Source organism: Podarcis muralis, chromosome 2 (assembly GCF_964188315.1).
Source record: "Podarcis muralis chromosome 2, rPodMur119.hap1.1, whole genome shotgun sequence".
In the NCBI taxonomy this organism is placed as follows: Eukaryota; Metazoa; Chordata; class Lepidosauria; order Squamata; family Lacertidae; genus Podarcis; species Podarcis muralis.
In genome coordinates, this window is record NC_135656.1 from 71616475 (window position 1) to 71637846 (window position 21372).

The following is a 21372-nucleotide window of genomic DNA, read 5'->3' on the forward strand; positions in this document are numbered from 1 at the left end:
CAAGGGTCACAGAATGATTAAAACTTAATAGTTGGCAGCCTACATTCCTTTGAGCATCAAGGGCACCTGAACCCAGTAAATTGCTACTAATAATTTTCCCCTGAAGGAGGTAGTTGGGAATACAAATCTATTTTGTCGTCAGGAAAAGTGTTGTGAGGGTCTTATTAACCAGATGTGTCCTTCAGTGACACAGGCTGCAAAGTTGTTAGTGGGTACACTTTGACATTACCTTTTGCTCCTTGTGCTAAAAAGAAGGTCATTCAACACCTTAAAAGAACATATCAAGGAATGGATTTGCTGGATGCCCAAAGTAATGTGGTACCATTAGTATTCTGTCTACCTCAACAGTAATTTTTGGAAACCTAACAATGCCAACAGTTATGGCTTTTCCCTTAACCCTCCAGCCCAAGGAGCCTTCATAAGGGAGCTGTTTCCAGAGGAAGAACTATGAGGGGAGAGAGACTCTGTTTGCCGGGGGGGGGGGGGGCTGGTTTTACCTGTGTGGCTCCACCTTCAGCCCAAGGAACCTTCAGAAGGGAGTTGCTGCCATGGGCATTATGCGCTTGTGTATTTTAATAAGATGAACAGAGGGTGTGGAGTGTCTGCGTGCATGAACTTCACAGCGCTTAGTTCATCTTTTGGTTGCTATTTTGTTAATGTTGTTAATAGTGTTTTATGGATTATAAGTGCTGCATTGATTTGTTAATCCTATGACTTTTGCTTTAATTGTGATGTTTAGCTTATTTTTTAGTTTCTTGATTTGTTAACAGTGTTTTATAGATTATAACTGTTTCACTGTAAATTTGTTCATTATTCGGTATGATTTATGCTGTATTTGTGATGTTTTGTTATTATTTGAAGGCTGCCTTGGGATTCAGTTGAATTAAAAATGACATAGAAATACTGTATAATCAATCATATCAAAATCAAATCAATTCGGATGTTAGAAATGTTTAAGAGGACAAGTGCAATAAAATGTACATAAAATACTTCTAAAATATGTTTTTCAGTGTAGCTTGACAGGGATGAAAATGCATAAAACATGTTTCATATAGATATGACAACACATGAACATTTGCACCCTTAAGGAAGTAATTAAATTGTTGCATTAGTTTCACTGGGACTTGGGCTGCAATGTAACTGTAGTTACCTGGGAGTAAGCTTCACTTCAGTCAACAGGACTTACTTCTGAGTAGATGTGGTTAGGAGTGTATCCTTAATCATTACTAACTCTAGATTATGGTAGATTGGGGCCAGTAAATGTTAAACACATTCTCTTCAGCTACAGATGATACGACAAACACTTGTCACTTACTTGTTAGGGAAGACGCGGGTGATACCACCATCTGTGGCAACAAACACAGCTAAGAGGCTATACCTATAGAAAGGCAGAGATAGAAAGTTACAACCTCAAGCAATATGCCAAAGTTCGGCTTCTCACCAATTTGTCTTTGCACTGCACCTTTAGCCTATGTGTTGATTATTATAACTGTGGTAGGTATGGTTTGTGTTTTCCTCCCTGTGTTTTCATTTTGTATTATCTTCAGTGCATTTTTACAAGAAAATATGGTGCCGGTACTCACCATGAAGTTGTTATATTTGAAGAAAAAAAAGTGTCCATACCCTTGAGTACCCCCAGAAAAAAGCACCAATCATATTGTATGTTTATGTTGTGAACCTCCCTGAGATCTCCAGGTGAAGGGCGGTATAGAAAATTAATAAATAATAAAAGGGTATGTGTGCATTTAGGTTAGTATTGCCCCCTGGGAATGGGAGTGGACAAACTTTTGAAAATGAAAAACTTTTACCTGATTTTATACTGAACTGAAAGAACCTCTAAATGGGCAAGTTACCATGTAGTTTTAAGTTGTGACTTGCAGTTTAGCTTGGATAAAATTTTAACTTGTCTTCAACTTTAACTGGTTTTAAATTTACCCTCTAGCTTTGATAAACTAAGCTAGTTTTCACTGGTTTTATACTGAATGGAAAGCTGAATCTTTCAGCTGAGGCTTTTCCCATTTAAAACCTCACCTAGCCCTCTTAACGCAGGAAGACTTAAGTCCACTTTAAGCTTGTTCTTAAAGCTAATCCTATTTTCAGAAATCTAAGATTACTAGGTCTGTATCGTGTAGAGTTATATATTAGTTGGGTTTCCTTTTCTCCCTTCTCCAGAACTGACCAATTGTATAGGCCTGCTAGCTTCTCAGAAGAGAGTTTCAGGGTGAACACTGCCATATATCTACTTTCTTCCCAGCTGGAAAATACTCTTGTTGGGGCACCAAAATGCTCCCAGTGTCTGAAAGAGCAATGAAATTAAATTGTATTTACGTGTTAAGGTCTTGGTCCTTCCACACTCTTTCCACCAGCTGTTGGGTGATTCCTGTGTCCAGGATGAGGTTGTGAAGGAGGAAGTTATCACCTTGAAAGAGAAAGAGAGAAATGTTTCCAATCCAGAGTCTTGCTTATTGAATATCCCGAGGAGGGCTCCACTCCATTTTAAAGTATGATGGTGAAGAATCCTCTTTGCCTTCTACTCTTGCTTGCCTTTTCCCTCTCTCCTTGCATAGCCACCTTTTCACTTTTTTCAGCAGCAACTTAAACTGCATCGGAAAACAAGGATACTCCAAGGTGTGCACTGGACCCTTTCAATGCTCACTGGTTAGAATGCCCTGCAGAGGTTGCTGTGCGGTCCTTATAACTTGATTAGTTGGCTATGTATATTAAGTTATATACCGTATTTTTCGCTCTATAGGACGCACTTTTTCCCCTCCAAAAATGAAGGGGAAATGTGTGTGCGTCCTATGGAGCGAATGCAGGCTCCCTGGCTTCAGTGATAGCAAGGCAAAGCCTCCGAAGCCTGCGCTCCGGAGGCTTCCCGTTGCTTCCGCTGAAGCCAGGAGAGTCTGCTCTTTGAGGCTGGCGGGGGGGGGGGGAGCAGCGCTTCCCCCATCGCCAGCCCCAGAGGATGGGGGGCAGCAGGAAGGCGCGCGATGCCTTCCCGCTACTCTCCAACCTGGCTTTGAGGCTGGCGGGGGGGGGGAGCAGCGCTTCCCCCATAGCCAGCCCCAGAGGATGGGGGGCAGCAGGAAGGCGCGCGATGCCTTCCCGCTACTCTCCAACCTGGCTTTGAGGCTGGGGGGGGGGGGAGCAGCGCTTCCCCCATCGCCAGCCCCAGAGGATGGGGGGCAGCAGGAAGGCGCGCGATGCCTTCCCGCTACTCTCCAACCCGGCTTTGAGGCTGGTGGGGGGGGGGAGCAGCGCTTCCCCCATCGCCAGCCCCAGAGGATGGGGGGCAGCAGGAAGGCGCACGATGCCTTCCCGCTACTCTCCAACCCGGCTTTGAGGCTGGCGGGGGGGGGGAGCAGCGCTTCCCCCATCGCCAGCCCCAGAGGATGGGGGGCAGCAGGAAGGCGCGCGATGCCTTCCCGCTACTCTCCAACCCGACTTTGAGGCTGGCGGGGGGGGGAGCAGCGCTTCCCCCATCGCCAGCCCCAGAGGATGGGGGGCAGCAGGAAGGCGCGCGATGCCTTCCCGCTACTCTCCAACCTGGCTTTGAGGCTGGGGGGGGGGGGGGAAGCAGCGCTTCCCCCATCGCCAGCCCCAGAGGATGGGGGGCAGCAGGAAGGCGCGCGATGCCTACCCGCTACTCTCCAACCCGGCTTTGAGGCTGGCGGGGGGAAAAGCAGCGCTTCCCCCATCGTCAGCCCCAGAGGATGGGGGGCAGCAGGAAGGCGCGCGACGCCTTCCCGCTACTCTCCAACCCTCCTGTGGGCTTTTGCGGGAGATGGGGGAATTCCCCCACCTTCCGCAAAAGCAGGCAAAAGCTGCGCGCTCTTTAAAGAGGCTCCGTGGCTTCTGCTGGCTTTTCTAGGAGGTGGGGGAATTCCCCCACCTCGCAGAAAAGCCTGCAAGAGCCGCGCACCCTTTAAAGAGCGAGTGGCTCTTGGGGGCTTTTCCCCAAGGAGGGAGACGGGACTGACTGGCCGAGTCAGTCCCTTCTCCCTCCTGCGGGCTTTTGCAGGAGGTGGGGGAATTTTCCCACCTCCCGCGAAAGCAGGCAAAAGCCGTGCGCTCTTTAAAGGGGCTGCACGGCTTTGCTGGCTTTTCTAGGAGGTGGGGGAATTCCCCCACCTCGCAGAAAAGCCTGCAAGAGCCGCGCACCCTTTAAAGAGCGCGCAGCTCTTGGGGGCTTTTCCCCAAGGAGGGAGAAGGGACTGACTGGCCAAGTCAGTCCCTTCTCCCTCCTGCGGGCTTTTGCGGGAGATGGGGGAATTTCCCCACCTCCCGCAAAAGCAGGCAAAAGCTGCACGCTCTTTAAAGAGGCTCCGTGGCTTCTGCTGGCTTTTCTAGGAGGTGGGGGAATTCCCCCACCTCGCAGAAAAGCCTGCAAGAGCCGCGCACCCTTTAAAGAGCGAGCGGCTCTTGGGGGCTTTTCCCCAAAGAGGGAGAAGGGTCCCACAGGAGTCACGCGGGGCTCCTGTGGGCTTTTGCGGGAGGTGGGGGAATTCCGCCACCTCCCGCAAAAGCAGGGAGAAGGTCTTGGGAGTAGCGCACAGGCTGCGTGCAGCCTGTCCACTGCTCCCAGAGCTGCGGTGAGGGGGAAATCATATTTTTTCCTTGATTTCCCCCCCTGAAAACTAGGTGCGTCCTATGGTCCGGTGCGTCCAATCGTGCGAAAAATACGGTATGTTCACAAAAGTAATAAACCTTAGAGTACATGACCAGCTCTACTAGTGCATCCCAGTACTTGCTAGTGTTATGCTAGTTTTGCAATGTTGTCAATGACTCCTCTCAATCCTGGAAGTCCTACCAACTCTGCTGGTAACCTGTTGCACCTTGGCTGCTCCAGCTCTGCTGAGGTCTCTCAAGTTAGAACTCTCTTACCTAAGTTGTCCTGGTAGGACAGGCAGCCTCTGGCATAATTCTCCACATTACTGCTGCCACCACATGGTAGGTCTGTGTCCCCATTTACTTGACTTAATAGAGGTGGGCACCACTGGCAGGGAAAGTCTAGGTAATGTATGATGGGGAACCTGCGGGTCCTTCAAATTACAGCTCCCATAATCCTTGAGCATTTCTGAGGCTGATGGGAGTTGAAGTCCAACAAACATCTGCGGGGCAACAGTTTTCCCATCCTCCACTCCATCCTAGAGCATCTCTTAGCGCTGCTATTATGCAGGGCACATTTCCTTCCCAGTTGTTTGCTCTGTGCATTGCCCTATGGGAAAAGACTCTGAGCCTTTCCTGGCCCTCTTTTGTTTCATGCGATTGCCACAGATGTCTGCCAGCTAAGCCACATAGTTCTCTGCCATGTGGGCATGGACTTTGAGACTGCTTCTATTTCTCAGTCACTCTGCGTACAGCAAAGAAACAAAAACTTAAATGTGGCATTTCAATTATAGGCAGGATTGGAAGGGGACTTCTAGAGGTTGTTGTCACCAAACTAAGGATACTTTAGGTGAAAGACTTAAAAATAAATAAATTCATACACAGAGGGGAGTGATAGTCCATAGGCTTCTTACCTTATTTTCAGTGCTGAATTGCGTTATCACTAGAAAATTTAACTGATGTTTAATAGCAGCTGTTTTCTTGCAATGCAATCTCACTGTTTTTATGCTATCCCTGGAAATGGATTTGTCTGCCTTGGTTGGGGATTTGTCTCAGGAACAGACCGGTTTTATACATGAGGTACTTTTGTGAAATGTCTGCTACTAACATTAGAATCAGAGAGCACCAGCCTTATATGGAATATGACCTGGTTCAAACCAGATCACAACTAGAGTACCTGCTGATGGTCACATTTATGCTTGACAAACTGCATTACTCAGTGACTGTGCTTGCAATCTGAGACACCCTTTCCTGGGAATAAGCCCCATAGAATTCAATGGAGTTTGCTTCCAAGTGGATATGCCCAGTATTTCATTGTGAACTTACGGGTTTCATTCATCATTTGCATCCTCCTTTCATGACACCAGAGAACTGATACTACAACCTTCGCCAGAGAATAGTAACCCACCCCAGTTCTTTCTTCATAGGGTGGACTCTATCTAAATCAGGTGTGGGAAAACTTTGCCCCTCCAGGTGTTGCTGAATTACTGCTCCCATGTTCCCTGGACATTGGCCATTCTTGCTAGGGCTGATGGGAGTTGTGGTTCAGCAACATCTGGAGAGCCAAATGTCCCCCCACTCTTGATCCAAATAATTTTTATTTTTTTGGCAAACATAAACTTTGCTCCATTTTTAAAAAACAACAACATTTAAATGTATATCTTTTAAAGCAGAAGCACTCTTTTGCTTTGGGTTTTTCCTTGGTTCTCTCACCCAAACAGTGCTGAGTGCTTCTTGAGAGAAGGCTGAGTCTCCACTGCATGCCCCGGGGGTACTTACATTGCTTGGAGTCAGGCGTCACCTTTTCCATGAGGGCGATAAAGTTTTCCAGGAATTCAGTGTTGTTATCCGACTGGCTGAGGTCTTTGCAATATTCTCTGGGATTACGATGAAAAGATTTGTCGTTTGGAAGGATGAAAAAGTTACTGTCAGTTTTCTTCCTCTCAGAACTGCTATAATCATGACTTTGTGTGCAACGTAGGTGAGGCTGTTACCCAGTCATGTTGCTGTTGTGCCTAAGAGAACACTTTCAATACTGTCTGCATACATGTTTGAGATAGGAGTGGTGGGGGATTCCTGTAAAGATATTTGTCCTGTCCATGAGCAAGGCTGTGTGAGACATCAGTACTTGTGTGCACTTGAAATCTATTTGTACAAATGCATTTAAACGTGGGGATGTGAGGAGGAGGAAGTAAGTGTGGAAAAGGATACGTGTAAAAACCCAAAATATCTTAAAAACAGATCTTCATATCGAAGATACTCATACGCTGTTCTGTATGACTTGGGCTCAATTTGGAACACAAGTGGATACAGATTGTAATAATTATTTATCTCCTGCCTTTCCTCCCAAGTGGCTTACAGATAAATTAGATGGCACTGTGCTCAATAAAGGTGGCATTTGGGTTTCCCACACTGCTATTATAGTGCCTCTCAAGAATATTAGAAGACTATTAAATAATGTGGGGCTGATCTATGAAGGAATAGTAGGCAGTCTGGGGAATTTAATGACCATATAAAAATCTGTGGCATTCACTCATTCCTGTTATTGACTGATGCCACCCATCACCATCTGAAACAAGAAGAACTCTATGAATACTGTGACTGCTTCTCTTCTGGATTTGTGTAGCAATTGTGCTGCTATTCTAAGAATTCAGTTGTTTAATTAAATTCCTTTAATTCCCCAACCCGGTGCCCTCCATGCTGGCTGGGGCTGTTGGGAGTTGTAGTCTAAAACCTTTGGAGGGTATCAGGTTGGAGAAGGTTGCTGTAGGGAAGGTAGCTTAATTAACCATGATACTCGCTTGAACTCCTTTAGGTTTAGAAAGACTGTGGCAAAAGAAGGCCTTCTTTCCTTCAAGCTCATCTATTATTGTGAAGTTCCAGAACTGTCCTTTATTCTGATTTTCAATATGGCCTCTACAGAAGCTTTACAGCTCTCGTAAGAAAAAAAAAGCTTCTGTTTATAAACAGGTACTGTTTGACAAAAATGGAAACTTTGGTAATCAGGATGGTTATAGTTTTATATACAGCTTTGGAAAACGCGTATGGGGGACTGCAGTTTCACCTGTGCAGTTCTAGCAATAGGTTTTGTTCTTATCCATCATTTTATCCACATTTGGTCACAGCTTCATTTAACTCTGGTTTCTTTGGTCTCTTTTTAAACACAGCTAAATAAATATGACTCCTTCATGTATGTAATGAGATCCCACAGTGGGAAACTTAGGATTCAAAGGTGATACAACTAATGCCTCTATTAATCCTAGTGGCATTTCCAGTAGTAGCAGCTCTCTCTAGAGCAGTGGTGGGCAACCTTTTTAAGGTCAAGGGCTACATAAGAGTCTAGATGGAAGATGAAGCCCTCTGGCTGTAAAGCACATAGCTCCCTATGAAGCCACAATACTGGATAATGATGTCTGATTGTATTCATACCACACTGGCTTCCATTACAAGCTAATGCAATTTAGGTTTCTGGGATACAGGCATTATGAATGATACAACACTGTAGTCAAAGAAGCATGACTTTTTTTATGTCTTTGAGAATAATATTCCTGCCTCCTAAATGAAACTAACTCTGACTAGAGATGGGCGAATGTGTCAATTTCAGTTTCTCATTTTTCAAATCTTGAGTTCGGGTCTCCACATTTCCACATCTGTTTGAGATCCCGCCCCCCAAGTGCCAATGAAAATTTATCAGCATTTTAGTGCAAATTTCTAATACATATATATTTTTGTATGCAATTTTGCCTACATTTTTGCAAAGCAGTTTCCCAGAATAGAATGCATTTTGTGATATTTTCACTAATCTATGTATTTATGGACACACTTTTTCTCTAATACGTACCTTTTTGCACAAATTACTTGGCTGGAGAACTGCACTGCAAAATTAGGTAGGTTTGCCTTTAAATGTGAACTGAATTGAATATCTCCCATCCCTATCCTTAACTCGCTTGTGTTAGGTTCTCCCTAAGGAGCAAGTGCATCCCCAAATAAACAAAATAGAAAGATACAAGGATGAGCCATGGCTGTCTACAAATGAAAGATGTATACACAGCGCAAGTCACTTATATAATGTGCCACTTTATGCAGGCCTAAAGCTTTTTCATTGAGACTAGTCCAGCCAATCAACTTGCTATGCTCATTTTGAACAATCATTCTGAGGTTCCTTCTTTGTATGCTTTCCCTACAGTACATTTACTGCTTCCTACATTGGCTTTAACTGTTTCACCACAAATAATTATTTCTGACTCTAACCCTAAAGAGCAATGGACTGAGGATGGAAAGAACTACAAGTTAGCACGGCGCATCCAAGTTTTCCCAAACATGTGTTAGCAGTTGTTAATAATAATGCGAACGCTGGGCATTTACAAAAGAGTATCAAAAGGAAGAGGAGATGTTTACTCCTTCATCTGCTCCCTCTATCCACCACACCTATCCACACCCAGTCGCCAAATCTCTCTCCTTTCAGTGGTCTTAGGAGGCAGGCGAGAGTAGTTGTCGGGAAGGATCAAGCCCACCACTACTTTTTATATGCAGATATGCACCTCAACCTTGCATGAGTCTTATGAGGCAGACATGGGACTGGGAACTCTGTGTTTCCTTTAGAAAGTGTCCTTTCTCCTCATCCTTTCCCAGGCTTATTGAACAAAGCAGGAAGAATATAAGTGGAGCACACTGTAATCCAGTAGGCAGACAGACTAGCAGCAACAACTGTCCAAATTGCATTCACCATGTGTTGATGTATACACAGACATGCAAACACATAGGCAATGCCTTCTGATTCAACTGTGCACCCAGGAGCACTGGTAAAGTGAGCAGGACCATAACGCAAAGGGGAAAAGCGGCAGATTAAGCACTTGGTGACTGGAGTATGAAGGGCTGTGCTTAGGAGGCAATGAGCTTTGAGGCAAGATGGCTCAGTTTCTTGCATGAATTGAACTGTAACTTTGCACGTGGGACTCCCTTTGTTATCGTCCTTTTGCAAGAGAGGAATAACGATACTCACCTGGACAAAATTTCTGGTGTGCCATTTGGCTTCATTTTTGAATGTTACTGAATTTGAATGCTGCTTCTCCCATGAAGCTTCACGCTTCAAGGAAATGGGGGGCACGATAGTAGTGAGTGGAGAAGGAATGCACAAGAGAAAACCCTGAGGACCTGTTTCATTTGTGGAACAAATCAATATTCCATAGTGCACAGACGTTCTCTGGACAGTAACAGAGAACCACTCTTCACCCACAGCAAAAAGAGAACAAGGTGGACAGCCATGCTTTGGATAGGAAAGTACATCCTTCATATAGATTGATAGGGGCTAACTCTAGACTGTAGAAGGGGATGTATTTGTTGGGTTTGGAACTTCATAGGTTAAGTTCTTCCCATGATGCCTCAATTCTGACGTCAGTTTTCGAAGCTGGGAGGAGCTGGGAGGAGTCGAGTTCAGTTCTCTCTGTGCTCTGAGAGAGAGAGGCATGCCTTTGCAATGGCTGCCAGCAGTGATGGCTGAAACGTTCCAATAAAGAACTGTAAATAGACAAACCTGCCTCTGTGTGTTTGTCTGGAAGCTAAGTAAGGACGTAAGGCTGTTTTACATCGCTGTGCTTCAACTCTGCTACTGGCGTGACTGGACGAAAGAGCAGAGGCACGCAGAGGAGGCGTGCCGGACCTGCCGGATCTGCCATAAAGAGCTAATTGTGGACCAATAAATCAATTAGCGGGGGTCGCGCCAATAAATCGTGTTATGCACAGGTTATGGAGGTCAGCCAACGCTCGTAAAACAGTCGTAAAACAGCTTCAGGAAGGCTTTGAAGCTGGGATCTGAGAAACGGGAGCTGGCCGGATGTCGGAGGCTGCTTACAGTGCGTCTAAGAGCCAAAGAAGCTGCTGAGAGAGCTGCTGGAACACAGAGCTGGAGCACAGAAGCAGCTGGGAGCTGAAAGGCAGCTGAGAAATCGTTTCTCCACGGAAGGGAGTGCCAGGGAAGCTTGTGAGTACAGCTTGGGGCCCCTTGGGAGAACGGGAGAAGATGGCTGAGAGCCAGGATATACCGGTGGAAAAGCTCACTCTAAAGAGTTGGGCAACCTGGAGCAAAAGAGTAAAGGGGTGGTTCCTGGTCCATGGGCTTTGGGAAGCAAGCCAGAGGGAGCCACTACCACCAACCCCCAGCGCTAAAGCGGCTGGACACGTTGCAGGCTGTGATGCTGCGTTGCCGGAAGATAGCCAGCAGAAAATGCAAAGAGAGCTGGAGATGCTCAAGGCATGTGTTGATGCTTCACTGAGACCCCACCTAGAGGGTGTGAAATCAGCGTGGGCGGCCTGGAATTTACTGAAAGGCCTGTGTCAAGCTTCACCGGGAGGCCAGAGCCCTGCAGACGCTGGTCTAGAAGCCCCTATTCCCCAATCAGCCTCAAGGAGCGCTGGTGCGCAGATCAGGGGGGGCAGGAGTTCCAAAGGCAAGTTTGAAAAACTTTCCACTTGTGCTGAAGCGGAGAGCAGCTTCAGGGGGGGCGAGGCTGGTGGGAGGCGCCGTTCCAGAAGGAGGAGGGCCAAGCCAGCTGGGAGCCCCGGGCAGTGTTTTTCCACTGGAGTTCGTCGATGCTACGTGTGCAATTCGGCGCAACATCTGAGTGGCAGTTGCCCCCACCGGAGCAGAGAGCCGGGGCAGGATGTTCATACTTCCCATGGGAACCAGGCGGGTTTCCATGGCAACAGGCCTGGGAAGGCAGGCAGGCGTGGAACAGAACCAGGTGGCCGTGGTAAACAACGGGAAGAGTCTTATCAAGTCTCTGCGAGCATGGCGTTGTTTGAAGGCAGCTGTGTGGAAAATTCCGAGCTCAGCTTTGTTATTGACTCTGCAGCTAACCGCAACATGGTTCCAGAGACCCCTGCAGTCGAGATGTGGAATTGCAAGGCAGTTCCAAAGGGACAAACTGTGCTTTTTGCAAATGGGCAGAAAAAGAATGTAACATGTCTTGTTGACTTACATGTGTTTGTTTTACAGGAATCGATGGAATTTTGTACCGTTCCTGGGATGCACCACTGTCTTTTATCTGTGCCTTGTCTGTTAAAAAAGGGTTTCCAGGTTTGTTTCCAGGGGGATTTCTGCATAATTTCCAGAGGAGGGAAACGCCTTGTCGAAGTGAAAAGGGGACAGAATGATCTTTTCATTCTTAAAACGTCTCTTGGGGGTGAAGGGAAGGCTGAGAAAGCACAAGCGTTGCGTGCTACAGTTCCCAACCAGCGTACTACAATTCCCGCTCATGATGCCACATGTGCATGCGTATGGCATCAGAGAACAATTCATGGGTCGGTAGAGGACTTGCAGACTCTGCCCGAGGTTGCCAAGGGGTGTAGAATTAAAAATTGTGGAAGTGCCATTAATTGTGACACTTGCAAGCAGGCAAAGGTAAAAGGCTGCAGTTACCCAAAGGTAGAAAGGGTAGCCACAAAGCCCTTTGAATTGGTTCACATAGACTTGTGGGGTCCTGTGAGGGAAGCAAGTCTGGGAGGTGCAAGGTTTCTGCTGACGGTTCAAGACAGTTTTTCGCAGAATTCCTGGAGTTTAGGTCTCAAATCCAAGGAGGATGCAGCACAGCTGATCAGGACCTGGATTGAGGGAGTGGAACTAAGGTTTTCCACCAGAGTGCAAGCGATCATCAGTGACAGAAATGCTAAGTACACTGGTTCTGCTTTGCAGGAGTTCTTTCACAAGAAAGGGATACGTCACACAGTGACTTCACCCAGTCAGAAGGGGGTGGCAGAGCTTAGAAGTGAGGCTCTGGTTAAAGCTGCACAGGTGTTGCTGAAAGAGTCTGGGTTACCTCCAAGGTTTTGGCTGGAGGCAACCAGGTACGTATGCTTCACCTGGAATAGGACCTACAATTCGCTGGTAGGTGACACACCGTTTTCTTTGTTGAATGGCAGAAAGCCCCAGGTTCACTTTCTGCGCAGGTTTGGTTCATCTGCGGTTGTCCCTGTGCCCAAGGCTTTGCAAGGGCCAGATGGAGCCAAGTTCCAGAAAATGATCTTCTGTGGGTATGAGCCAGAAGCTCGTGCATGGCGGTTTGCTTACCCATCAGGTGATCAGAGTAAAGTGCTGATCAGTAAACACGCTGAGTTCTTTGAGCAGAGTGGGAAGCCAAAGGTTGTTGTCCGGCGTGATCTTCTCTCAGATTGTCTCTCTGACCCAGAGGACAGTTGTGATGAGGAGGAAGCAGAGGCTGATCCCAGTGATGAGGACCAGGTCCAGGATCAGGGTTCAGAATCCGATGATGACGATCAGGTCATTGACCAAAGTCAGGAGCAAAGTCAGGAGCAGGATGAGGTTTCTGTAGCTTCTCCACAAGATGTTAAGAGAGCACCCAAAAGCGAGCCTAGTTCTCCTGTGAGTGTGATGGAAAGGATTCGAAGACGCTTTAAGTCAGAGGGGGAATCCCGTGATGCAGAGGTCACACCTGCTGGTGACGGTGAGCCAGAGGAAACACCTGAGTTTGTGCCTAGGCGGTCCAGTCGCACAACAAAGGGTATTCCGCCTGAAAGGTACCAGGCCATAGGTGCGTGGGTAAATTTCGCACAGTGCGTTTCTGAGAATTGTGAGGTGGTTCCACAAATGCCAAACAGGTCTGCCAAGGGAGGGCACGAGGCATTGGGGATGGGATTGATCTCACAAGGTGTTACTGAAGGGGTTCAACAGGTGCCTGGGAAAGATGCCGAAAAGGGGCACAAGGCAGAGGGAAAGGTGTTGAACTCAAAAAGGTCTTGTCAGAATGCTCGGCAAGGGGGGGTGTTGGGTTTGGAACTTCATAGGTTAAGTTCTTCCCATGATGCCTCAATTCTGACGTCAGTTTTCGAAGCTGGGAGGAGCTGGGAGGAGTCGAGTTCAGTTCTCTCTGTGCTCTGAGAGAGAGAGGCATGCCTTTGCAATGGCTGCCAGCAGTGATGGCTGAAATGTTCCAATAAAGAACTGTAAATAGACAAACCTGCCTCTGTGTGTTTGTCTGGAAGCTAAGTAAGGACGTAAGGCTGTTTTACATCGCTGTGCTTCAACTCTGCTACTGGCGTGACTGGACGAAAGAGCAGAGGCACGCAGAGGAGGCGTGCCGGACCTGCCGGATCTGCCATAAAGAGCTAATTGTGGACCAATAAATCAATTAGCGGGGGTCGCGCCAATAAATCGTGTTATGCACAGTATTTTCAGTACAGACTTGTATCCTCTCTCTCTTAAAAAACAACCCCACCCAGGTGATAATTTGCGCTCTTACAGACCCCACACTTCTAATGGGTTGTTGTCTATCAGGATTGCCTCCCCAGAGCGTGTGTTTGCATGCCGGCAAGTATATAAAAGACGGAGAATTACTTATTACACAGATCCTGCTGCAAATAACAGTTCTGTGTTTGGCATTATGCCAGTATACTTCTGTCTCTGGAAGCTTTCCAAGAGCTGCAGCTGCGAAGTTCTTGTGAACATTTTTCACTTGCTGGCTTTGCATTGCCAGTAGCTAATGGCTAAGGATGGAGAGAGTGAGAGTGTGCCTGGCCTCATTCCTCACTGCCTCTCAGGAGTAAAAAGTAAAGGCGGACGTTCATTTAGAGGGCTCATGACAGCACACCATTGCACTTTCTGAGTTGCTGAGTTTGCCAATCACAGTTTATGGTAGCTCCAGAGGCCTTAAGGGTTTCTCACAGCTGACAACACTGGGAGAAAAAATCACCTACATACGGGGCTATTGCGAAAACTGCTGAATGAATATTCAGGCATTAAGGGGCTCATGCAATGAGGGGAGAGTGGGAACATGCTAGTTGACCCCAGCTCTTCCTTTTGCCTCCCCCTTGCTGGCCCGGCCATCCTCCAATCATTGGAGGAAAAGTTCCATACCAGGAAGCCTACACAAATACAGCTGGCTTTCTGCTGTAGACCCTCTTCTCTTGTCCAACACAGAGAAGGCAATGGGAACAGTCAAGCCATCTTCACCTTAACTCATGTAATGCTAAATAGGTCTTAAAATAAACCTAACAAGAAGGCTTACCCAGTGGGTGAGGGCCATGTTTCTAGGTCACCTCCAGACTGCCACTGTTTTGCAGGAGGGATTTAGTCACAAAAATGACACAGACACAGGCTTGGCCCAACCACAAAGTGGCAGAAGCCCCCGAGGCAGTACATCTATGGGTGCCCCGCCGCCTCTGGCACTGGCGCTGACATGGCATCTAAATCTTGGAAGATCTCACCAGAAATTGGTGCCACTTTTCTGGTGGTGGAGGTGGGGGTAGGACTGGGCAGCACGTCCAGTTATGTCTCAAGCAGTGAAATGGGATGCACTGCCCCTGCAGAAAAATGCATTAGAGAGTGTGGGATAATTTTTGATTGACAGAAAGATGTGTAACCTCTGCGCAAGCAAGTCAGGATGAATGCTGAATCAAGAGCAAACACCGTATATAACCTACATACCAGCTGTGTTCAAGGAAATCAGGATGATACTCTGGACTGGAGGGCACAACTCAAACCAATGGCTTCAAGTTACAAGCAAGGAGATTCTGACCAAATATTCAGAAAAACTTTCTGACAGTAAGAGTTGCTTGGCAGTGCAACAAACTTCCATGAGAGGTGGTGGACTCTCCTTCCTTGGAGGTTTTTAATTAGAGGTTGGATGGCCACCTGTCATGGCTGCTTTAGCTGAGATTCCTGCATTGCGGGGGTTGGACTTGATGACCCTCGGGTCTCTTCCAGCTCTTCTATGATTCTATGCTGAATAGACAGGGCAAATGGAAGCGCCTCTAACTCACAAAGCAAGAGTGAATCCACTTTATTCCCTGCTGTATCATACTGCTCCCAAGGAGGTAATCAGTGTGCATATCTTGTTAAGTTTGGCTTTCACAGAAAGCCTAAACCCCGAAGTAATTGTGCTTCAGTGTTCTGGAGACCACACAATCAATTCCTCAACAAGTATCAGGTGTTGTGTAATTGAAGTCATTAACTGGTCAAACCAAGGAAGCTATATATCCATCATAGTGACTGGGCAATTACCTGTTGCATTGCACTCACATTGTGAATCACTGGAGGTGCTAGTTTCATCAGGGCATGTTGCTTCTGTTACTTACTTCAATCTCATTAATACACTGTAGTTGAGCCAAATTCTTGCTACATTTCTCTAATGAGGGCTGAGAAAAACAGCAGTAGATGTACAGCAATACAGTGCACTCCACTTATACACCCCATATGTTTTTATGGACAGGCCTTTGTGCAACTTTTTTTTGCACTCAAATGCTTCAAGCTAACCGTTTATACTTCCTACCTGCCAGATTCTGGAAAATGAATGCAAATAGCACTTAAAATATGCTTGTAAGAAGAGATTGAATAAGAGTCAGGCCTCACCTGTAAATGTCTGTAATCACATTTTAGGAGAGGCAGCTGAGAAGCAAAGCTATTTTACTCTGCTAATTTCCTGACTTTCCATCAATATATTGCAAGTCCTCCTACGTGAGTATAAGATCATCTCGGCTGTCCACATAATTTTGTTTCTCAAAGACCTAGAAGTACACAACACTGCATCCACCAATATATCTACACAAATGTGTACAGATATATGTGCTTGCACGCCCACAAATAGATCATTAGTGATATATGGTTTCTGAAAATTACCATGGACTATTGGCCATATTAGTATTGATGAGATATCATACAGTCTCATTAGTATGCTGTTTGGTATTATTGGTGTTAAAGGGCTAACAGATGGTGCAGCTGAAACTCAAGTGCTATCATGTGACCTTCTGTATTATGACTTGATGGAACAGGAGTCTGTTTGTTCCGATGTAGAAAGAGACCTGATTAGACGTTGTGTTGTAACGAACATTTTCCGAAGAATTTGTTTGCAGTGTTCTGGTTTCTATTTATAGAAAAAGTCTAACAAAATTGTAAATTTCCTAAAAAACAACATTAGATTCATGTATACATTTCACATTAGTGTGACTTTGAACACTGATTTGGATGCCGACTATGTAAAGCTCTTCACTTATAGTATGGATGCTAGTGATGGACTGCTGCTCACAGCACAGAGATGGGGAACTTGTGAGTTCCCAGAAGTTGTTAGACTATAGCTCCCATCAACCCTGACCACTGACCATGTTGGCAGGGGCTGATGGGAGTTGGAGTCCAACATCGGTTCACTTCTTATTCTCTTATGTTCTCACTGATTATGCTTTGTATAAGAGAAGCATCTTAGAATAGTAAATCTAATAGTTGTATAAATAAAAGTTAGAAATCAACACACCCTCTTCAGTATTATTCTTTTCTGTACAAAGCTGAATTTGTGGAGGGTTAATCAAACCCATGTGATGTACAGAAATTCTCTTCTATTTTTAAAAATACCATATTAAAGATAGGAGGGACTAATAGGATCTCACCATTTCACTTTACCCAGATGCCAAATGTAACATCAGTTTATTGGATTTTGGCTGACATTTGCCAATAAACCCCCTTCTCTGTCTCCCTATGGCATTTCTATCTTGGCTTTCTTTGATAGCTCATGGCAGCAGCCATCGTTATTTGACCTTCCAATTTTACCCTCAGAACAACTCTGTCAGGTATGTTAGGCTGAAAGAGAACCCAAAGTCACTCAGTGAGCTTCATGACTAAGGCAGGCTTATGAAAGTGGCTTCGTGTTTTTTTTACATATAGCAGTAGAATATTTTATCATTCCTACTGTATTAATATGGCCTCACAAAGGTCTTTAGCAATATTGAATCATGTACATTTTGAAAATGCTTTCTGAACAACACAGTGTCTTTATGAAAGCTTGGAAGTATTTTCACTAATAAAAATAGTGCAGTCAGTGAGTGATTCATGCTATTGTGGTGTTTGTTTATCATTAGGTATTTTTAAATTTTGGTATTTGTGAAATCCAAAAACATAAACAAAAGTGACCCAGATCTATAATTTTTTTTTTCTTAGAAAAAAACTGGCAAAACGCCAGTCTTGTGTTAAAAATCATTTGGTCAATAAATCATGGGTCAAACAAATGCTGTGTGATAGGTGCACCTAGTCAACCAAATCAAATAATGGGATATTTGGAGCAAACAACTCTTTGGGGTGGAAAATATTGGCTGAAATTTAGATGGCATTGCACATGATACTCCTGTCTTCCAAAGAGGGCTTTTGGCTTAGACAAACACTGTGTATTATATATAAAAATGTATTTCAGATTTAACTAACATGATGGCATGATCTCAACATGATCCAAATAGGACTGACTTATTATTTTGTGAGTATTTTCAGAAACTATACCTATATATGTATGTGCACATAATATCTCATACGCAGGCATACATATATACTCTTCTTATGTAGGTGAGTGAACAGAAGGTGGGACCACTGCGCTGCCAACCACAGTGGCGTCTCAACAAGGTGCAGGTGGCAGCTGTAGTCTCAGAGTGGCACACAGGCAGACGACAGACACAAAAAAAGAAGGAAAGAAAAATGATCAAGACTTTGGCACAATGAGGAGGTGTCAGCTCAGAAGGGTGGGAGTGATGAAGTAGAATATTTAAAAGGTGTGGCAGGGAGGGAAGTGGGGATGGGAAAGGGGGCTGAGTCAGTCCCAGGATCAGTGTTGAGGGGAGAGTGGTTGAATGGACACCTCAGCAAGCTCACACGCAAAGCTACCTTGGAGCAATGAATACATGTCCCTCGGACTCAAAGCTGTTTGGCAGCAGGTATTCAAAATCTGCAACAGAAAGGTAACGTTATCCGGCAGGGGTTTGAAATGAGGGAAGAAGAAGGCTTCAGTCTCAGAATGTGACAGAAGGTAGAAAAAGAGAAAAAGAAAAAGAGAAAGAGAGGAGTAAGGGGAGAGAGAGAAAGAGAGAAAGAAAGAGAGAAAATAGACAGGAATAAACAAAAGAGGCAAAACAACTGACTAGTTTTAACAAGAGAGAAAGGAGAGAAGATTCTTTGGTAACTAGCATCATACAAAGTTATAGCCAATATGGTGCCAACATTTGGAGGATTTTGATATTTTATAGTCTATATATATATATATATTTATATATATATTTAAAAATCATATAATTGAAATTAAATATGTTTGATAGATTGTATATGTATTGCTTTAGGGCTATACAGTTACATATACACATATACACACATATATATCCTCATATTTATACATATACATATATATATGTATGTTTGGTAGGTTATATGGACATCTCTCTCTTATTACGATATTAACAACAAAAATAAACCACATGCTCTGCTCATACGGAAAGAGAATTACCAAAACAATATTTCGTAAGAAAAATTATCTTTCAGGCATCAACATGGCCAAACCAGGGTCCTTTATGAAGACAGTCCAACCAAAGACTTACCCATCAGATAGAGGTAAAATGCAATGCATTGTCGAGAGTGCAGCAGCTGCCTTCTAGCTGACAGTGGTCTCAAAGCACTGCAATAGCCATCCCTCCCTAGTCCAAACATAGAACACATCCTCCAGATTTCATAGGAGCAAACAGATGCAACCATAGCAAGCACAGAGCAGCATATGTGCTCTGCCAATGCTGAATTTCCAGCTCTATTGGCTGATTGCTTGAAGTTGTCTTTCTACCTGCCTGTCAGTTTGTGATATGTCCAGTACTCTCTCTCATCTGCTTAACAGGCATTCAGCTTAAATGGCTTTATTAAAACAAAGAACTAGTTGTGCAAACAGGGCGTATGCTAGATTAAGTTAAAGCTGTGCCCAGATGGGCCTCTTGAAAGTCTCCAGCCTATTTCTCAACAGAGAAATTGGGAGGATCATTTCACTGATTTTTCCCAGTGTGAGAGGAGAAATCCTCCATTTATTTCTCTAGAATGGAGATCACCATTCACAGTGGCAGGTAAAGTTTCTCCACCCCTCCCAGCCAGTTCTTTTTCTGATGCTGCTAGAAATTAAAGCAGCCACAAATGTGTTGGCCACCTTGCCACCAATCTGCGTTCCCTACAACGCCACAGACCAACAGTTATTCTGGGGCAGTGTGTGTTTAGATGGCAGTCACCGCAAAAAAGAAAAGAAAAGAAAAAGAATGGTGGTGAATATTTGGCGAAAAATTTTGCATTGTAGTCTTGCTTTTCTTAGGAATGTTTGGAGTGGGGGTGAGAGAAAAAGGAAAGACTCAAAAATATTCTCAGCAAAGTGTCTAAGCTGCAGAAAAGAGCAGCTGCGAGGGGTGCTCAGCTGGAAGGGCACAGTTGCTGAAGAAACAGCCAATTTACCAGTCTTCAAGGAAAACAATAACTTGTATACCAGTTTGTTAAATTGTATTTTATTTTTCTACTGGGCTGGATGATTTTCAGTGGTGAGATGCAACAGAAGAGCGGTATCATACACCTTTAATAGTTGTGTAGAAGATGGAATTTCAAGATAGAGATTTCTAAATATATATATATTTAAAATAAATAAGTAAGCATCATTCCTGGCCTTTCTATTGCAATAAAATAAAATAAAATAAAATAAAATAAAATAAAATAATGCCTTGCTAAATGGGTCAGGCCTGCTTCTTAAGGGAGAACATATTCTCATTTTGAATTGAACTATCCTTCATAGATCACCAGGCCTATTGTTCCTAGAACAACCTCAACCAGGAGTTTCACGAAGAACTTAACAAGGATGGGAGAGGAAAATAAACCTGCAGGACCATGTAGGAAAATTCCCATAGTACAGTAATCACTCCCTGAAACCATGCTATGAAGTAGGAACAAAACTACTGCAAACTAGTTCGTCCAGTTAACCCTTGGCAGATGGTCCTGACTGATACCATGGCCATTGCTTTCAACAGCTAGGAGAATTAACAGGACCGTTGTTTCCTGTCTTGCTCCTGGTATGAGTCATCTACCAGGCAACTGAGTCAGTTTCCATCCACAACACATCCTGAAGTTAGTCTGAAACAGCCAGTTTCAACCAAAACAAGCCAAGCCAAGCTGGTTTTCTACAGTCTGCTAGACCTACTTTGCCAGGAATCACAACTCGATAAGATTAATTTGTAATTCCCCAATATAAGGGAGAATGCTTTTCCAACAATGATCTTATCATCGTCTTGCCCTGATGAATTAAACCCTCATGCAATTATTTCAACCAATATTACTTCATCAGTCAAAATGGACAGAGGGAAATCAACAGGCATGTGGTGGGATGGGCCACAACCAATACAGGAAAGGGAGATAGAATCCTTATGGACCACAGCAAACATTGCTCCCCATCCAGCAACCCTATGTTGCTCCAATACCCAGCTAGAAGCAATTTGGACCAATAGGACCCACTGCCTCATAAAACCAAGCTTACATAATACCAGGACGCCCCTATCAATTCACCCCTATCCTAGCATGGATGGTATCTATATTATTTTGGCCTGACCTGGTATTTTGAAAGAAACAAATGAAGGATCATTGGAAGGCTGACTGAGCTCCCTGGAAGTAAAGGCCTCCATAGAGAACTAAAAAACAAACAAAAACAAAACACCACACAAATTCTTGAATTTGTCTAACTAATGGAAACCTAGCAGATCTCACTGCTCTCCCTCTAGATCTCCCAGCTCCCTGTATCTAACCCTGGCCCACAAACATCTACCTCTGCCAGGCACATCTGAGCTCTAATCACCATCTCCACAGCGTAGTAGCAATTAGCAATAATTAATTAACACTCCACACTTGGCAGCAGGATAGTGACAGCTCATAAGAGGACACAGAATTAACTGCACACCAGAATTTAATCTAAATTAATGGCTTAACTTAAAAAAAACCCTTCT

The 21372-nt window shown here is 44.8% G+C and overlaps 1 protein-coding gene and 1 long non-coding RNA gene across 6 annotated transcripts in view; one reads left to right on the plus strand and one right to left on the minus strand.

Annotated features, from left to right (window-relative positions):
* Window positions 1-21372, plus strand: part of LOC144326991 (uncharacterized) — a 62354-nt gene that overhangs the window by 29694 nt on the left and 11288 nt on the right. The window lies entirely within an intron of this gene.
* The window catches only part of CACNA2D2 (calcium voltage-gated channel auxiliary subunit alpha2delta 2), a 537538-nt gene that overhangs the window by 21237 nt on the left and 494929 nt on the right, over window positions 1-21372 (minus strand). For all 5 annotated transcript variants that reach the window (XR_013391944.1, XM_077924744.1, XM_077924743.1 and 2 more), the window contains 4 exons: window positions 18257-18317; window positions 6388-6485; window positions 2329-2419; window positions 1316-1378 (listed from right to left, as the gene is read on the minus strand). Coding sequence is in view for 4 of the 5 variants with exons in the window: in XM_077924744.1 (XP_077780870.1) it covers window positions 1316-1378; window positions 2329-2419; window positions 6388-6485; window positions 18257-18317 (313 nt within the window). In the remaining variant the exon portion in view is untranslated. The remainder of the gene's footprint in view (window positions 1-1315; window positions 1379-2328; window positions 2420-6387; window positions 6486-18256; window positions 18318-21372) is intronic.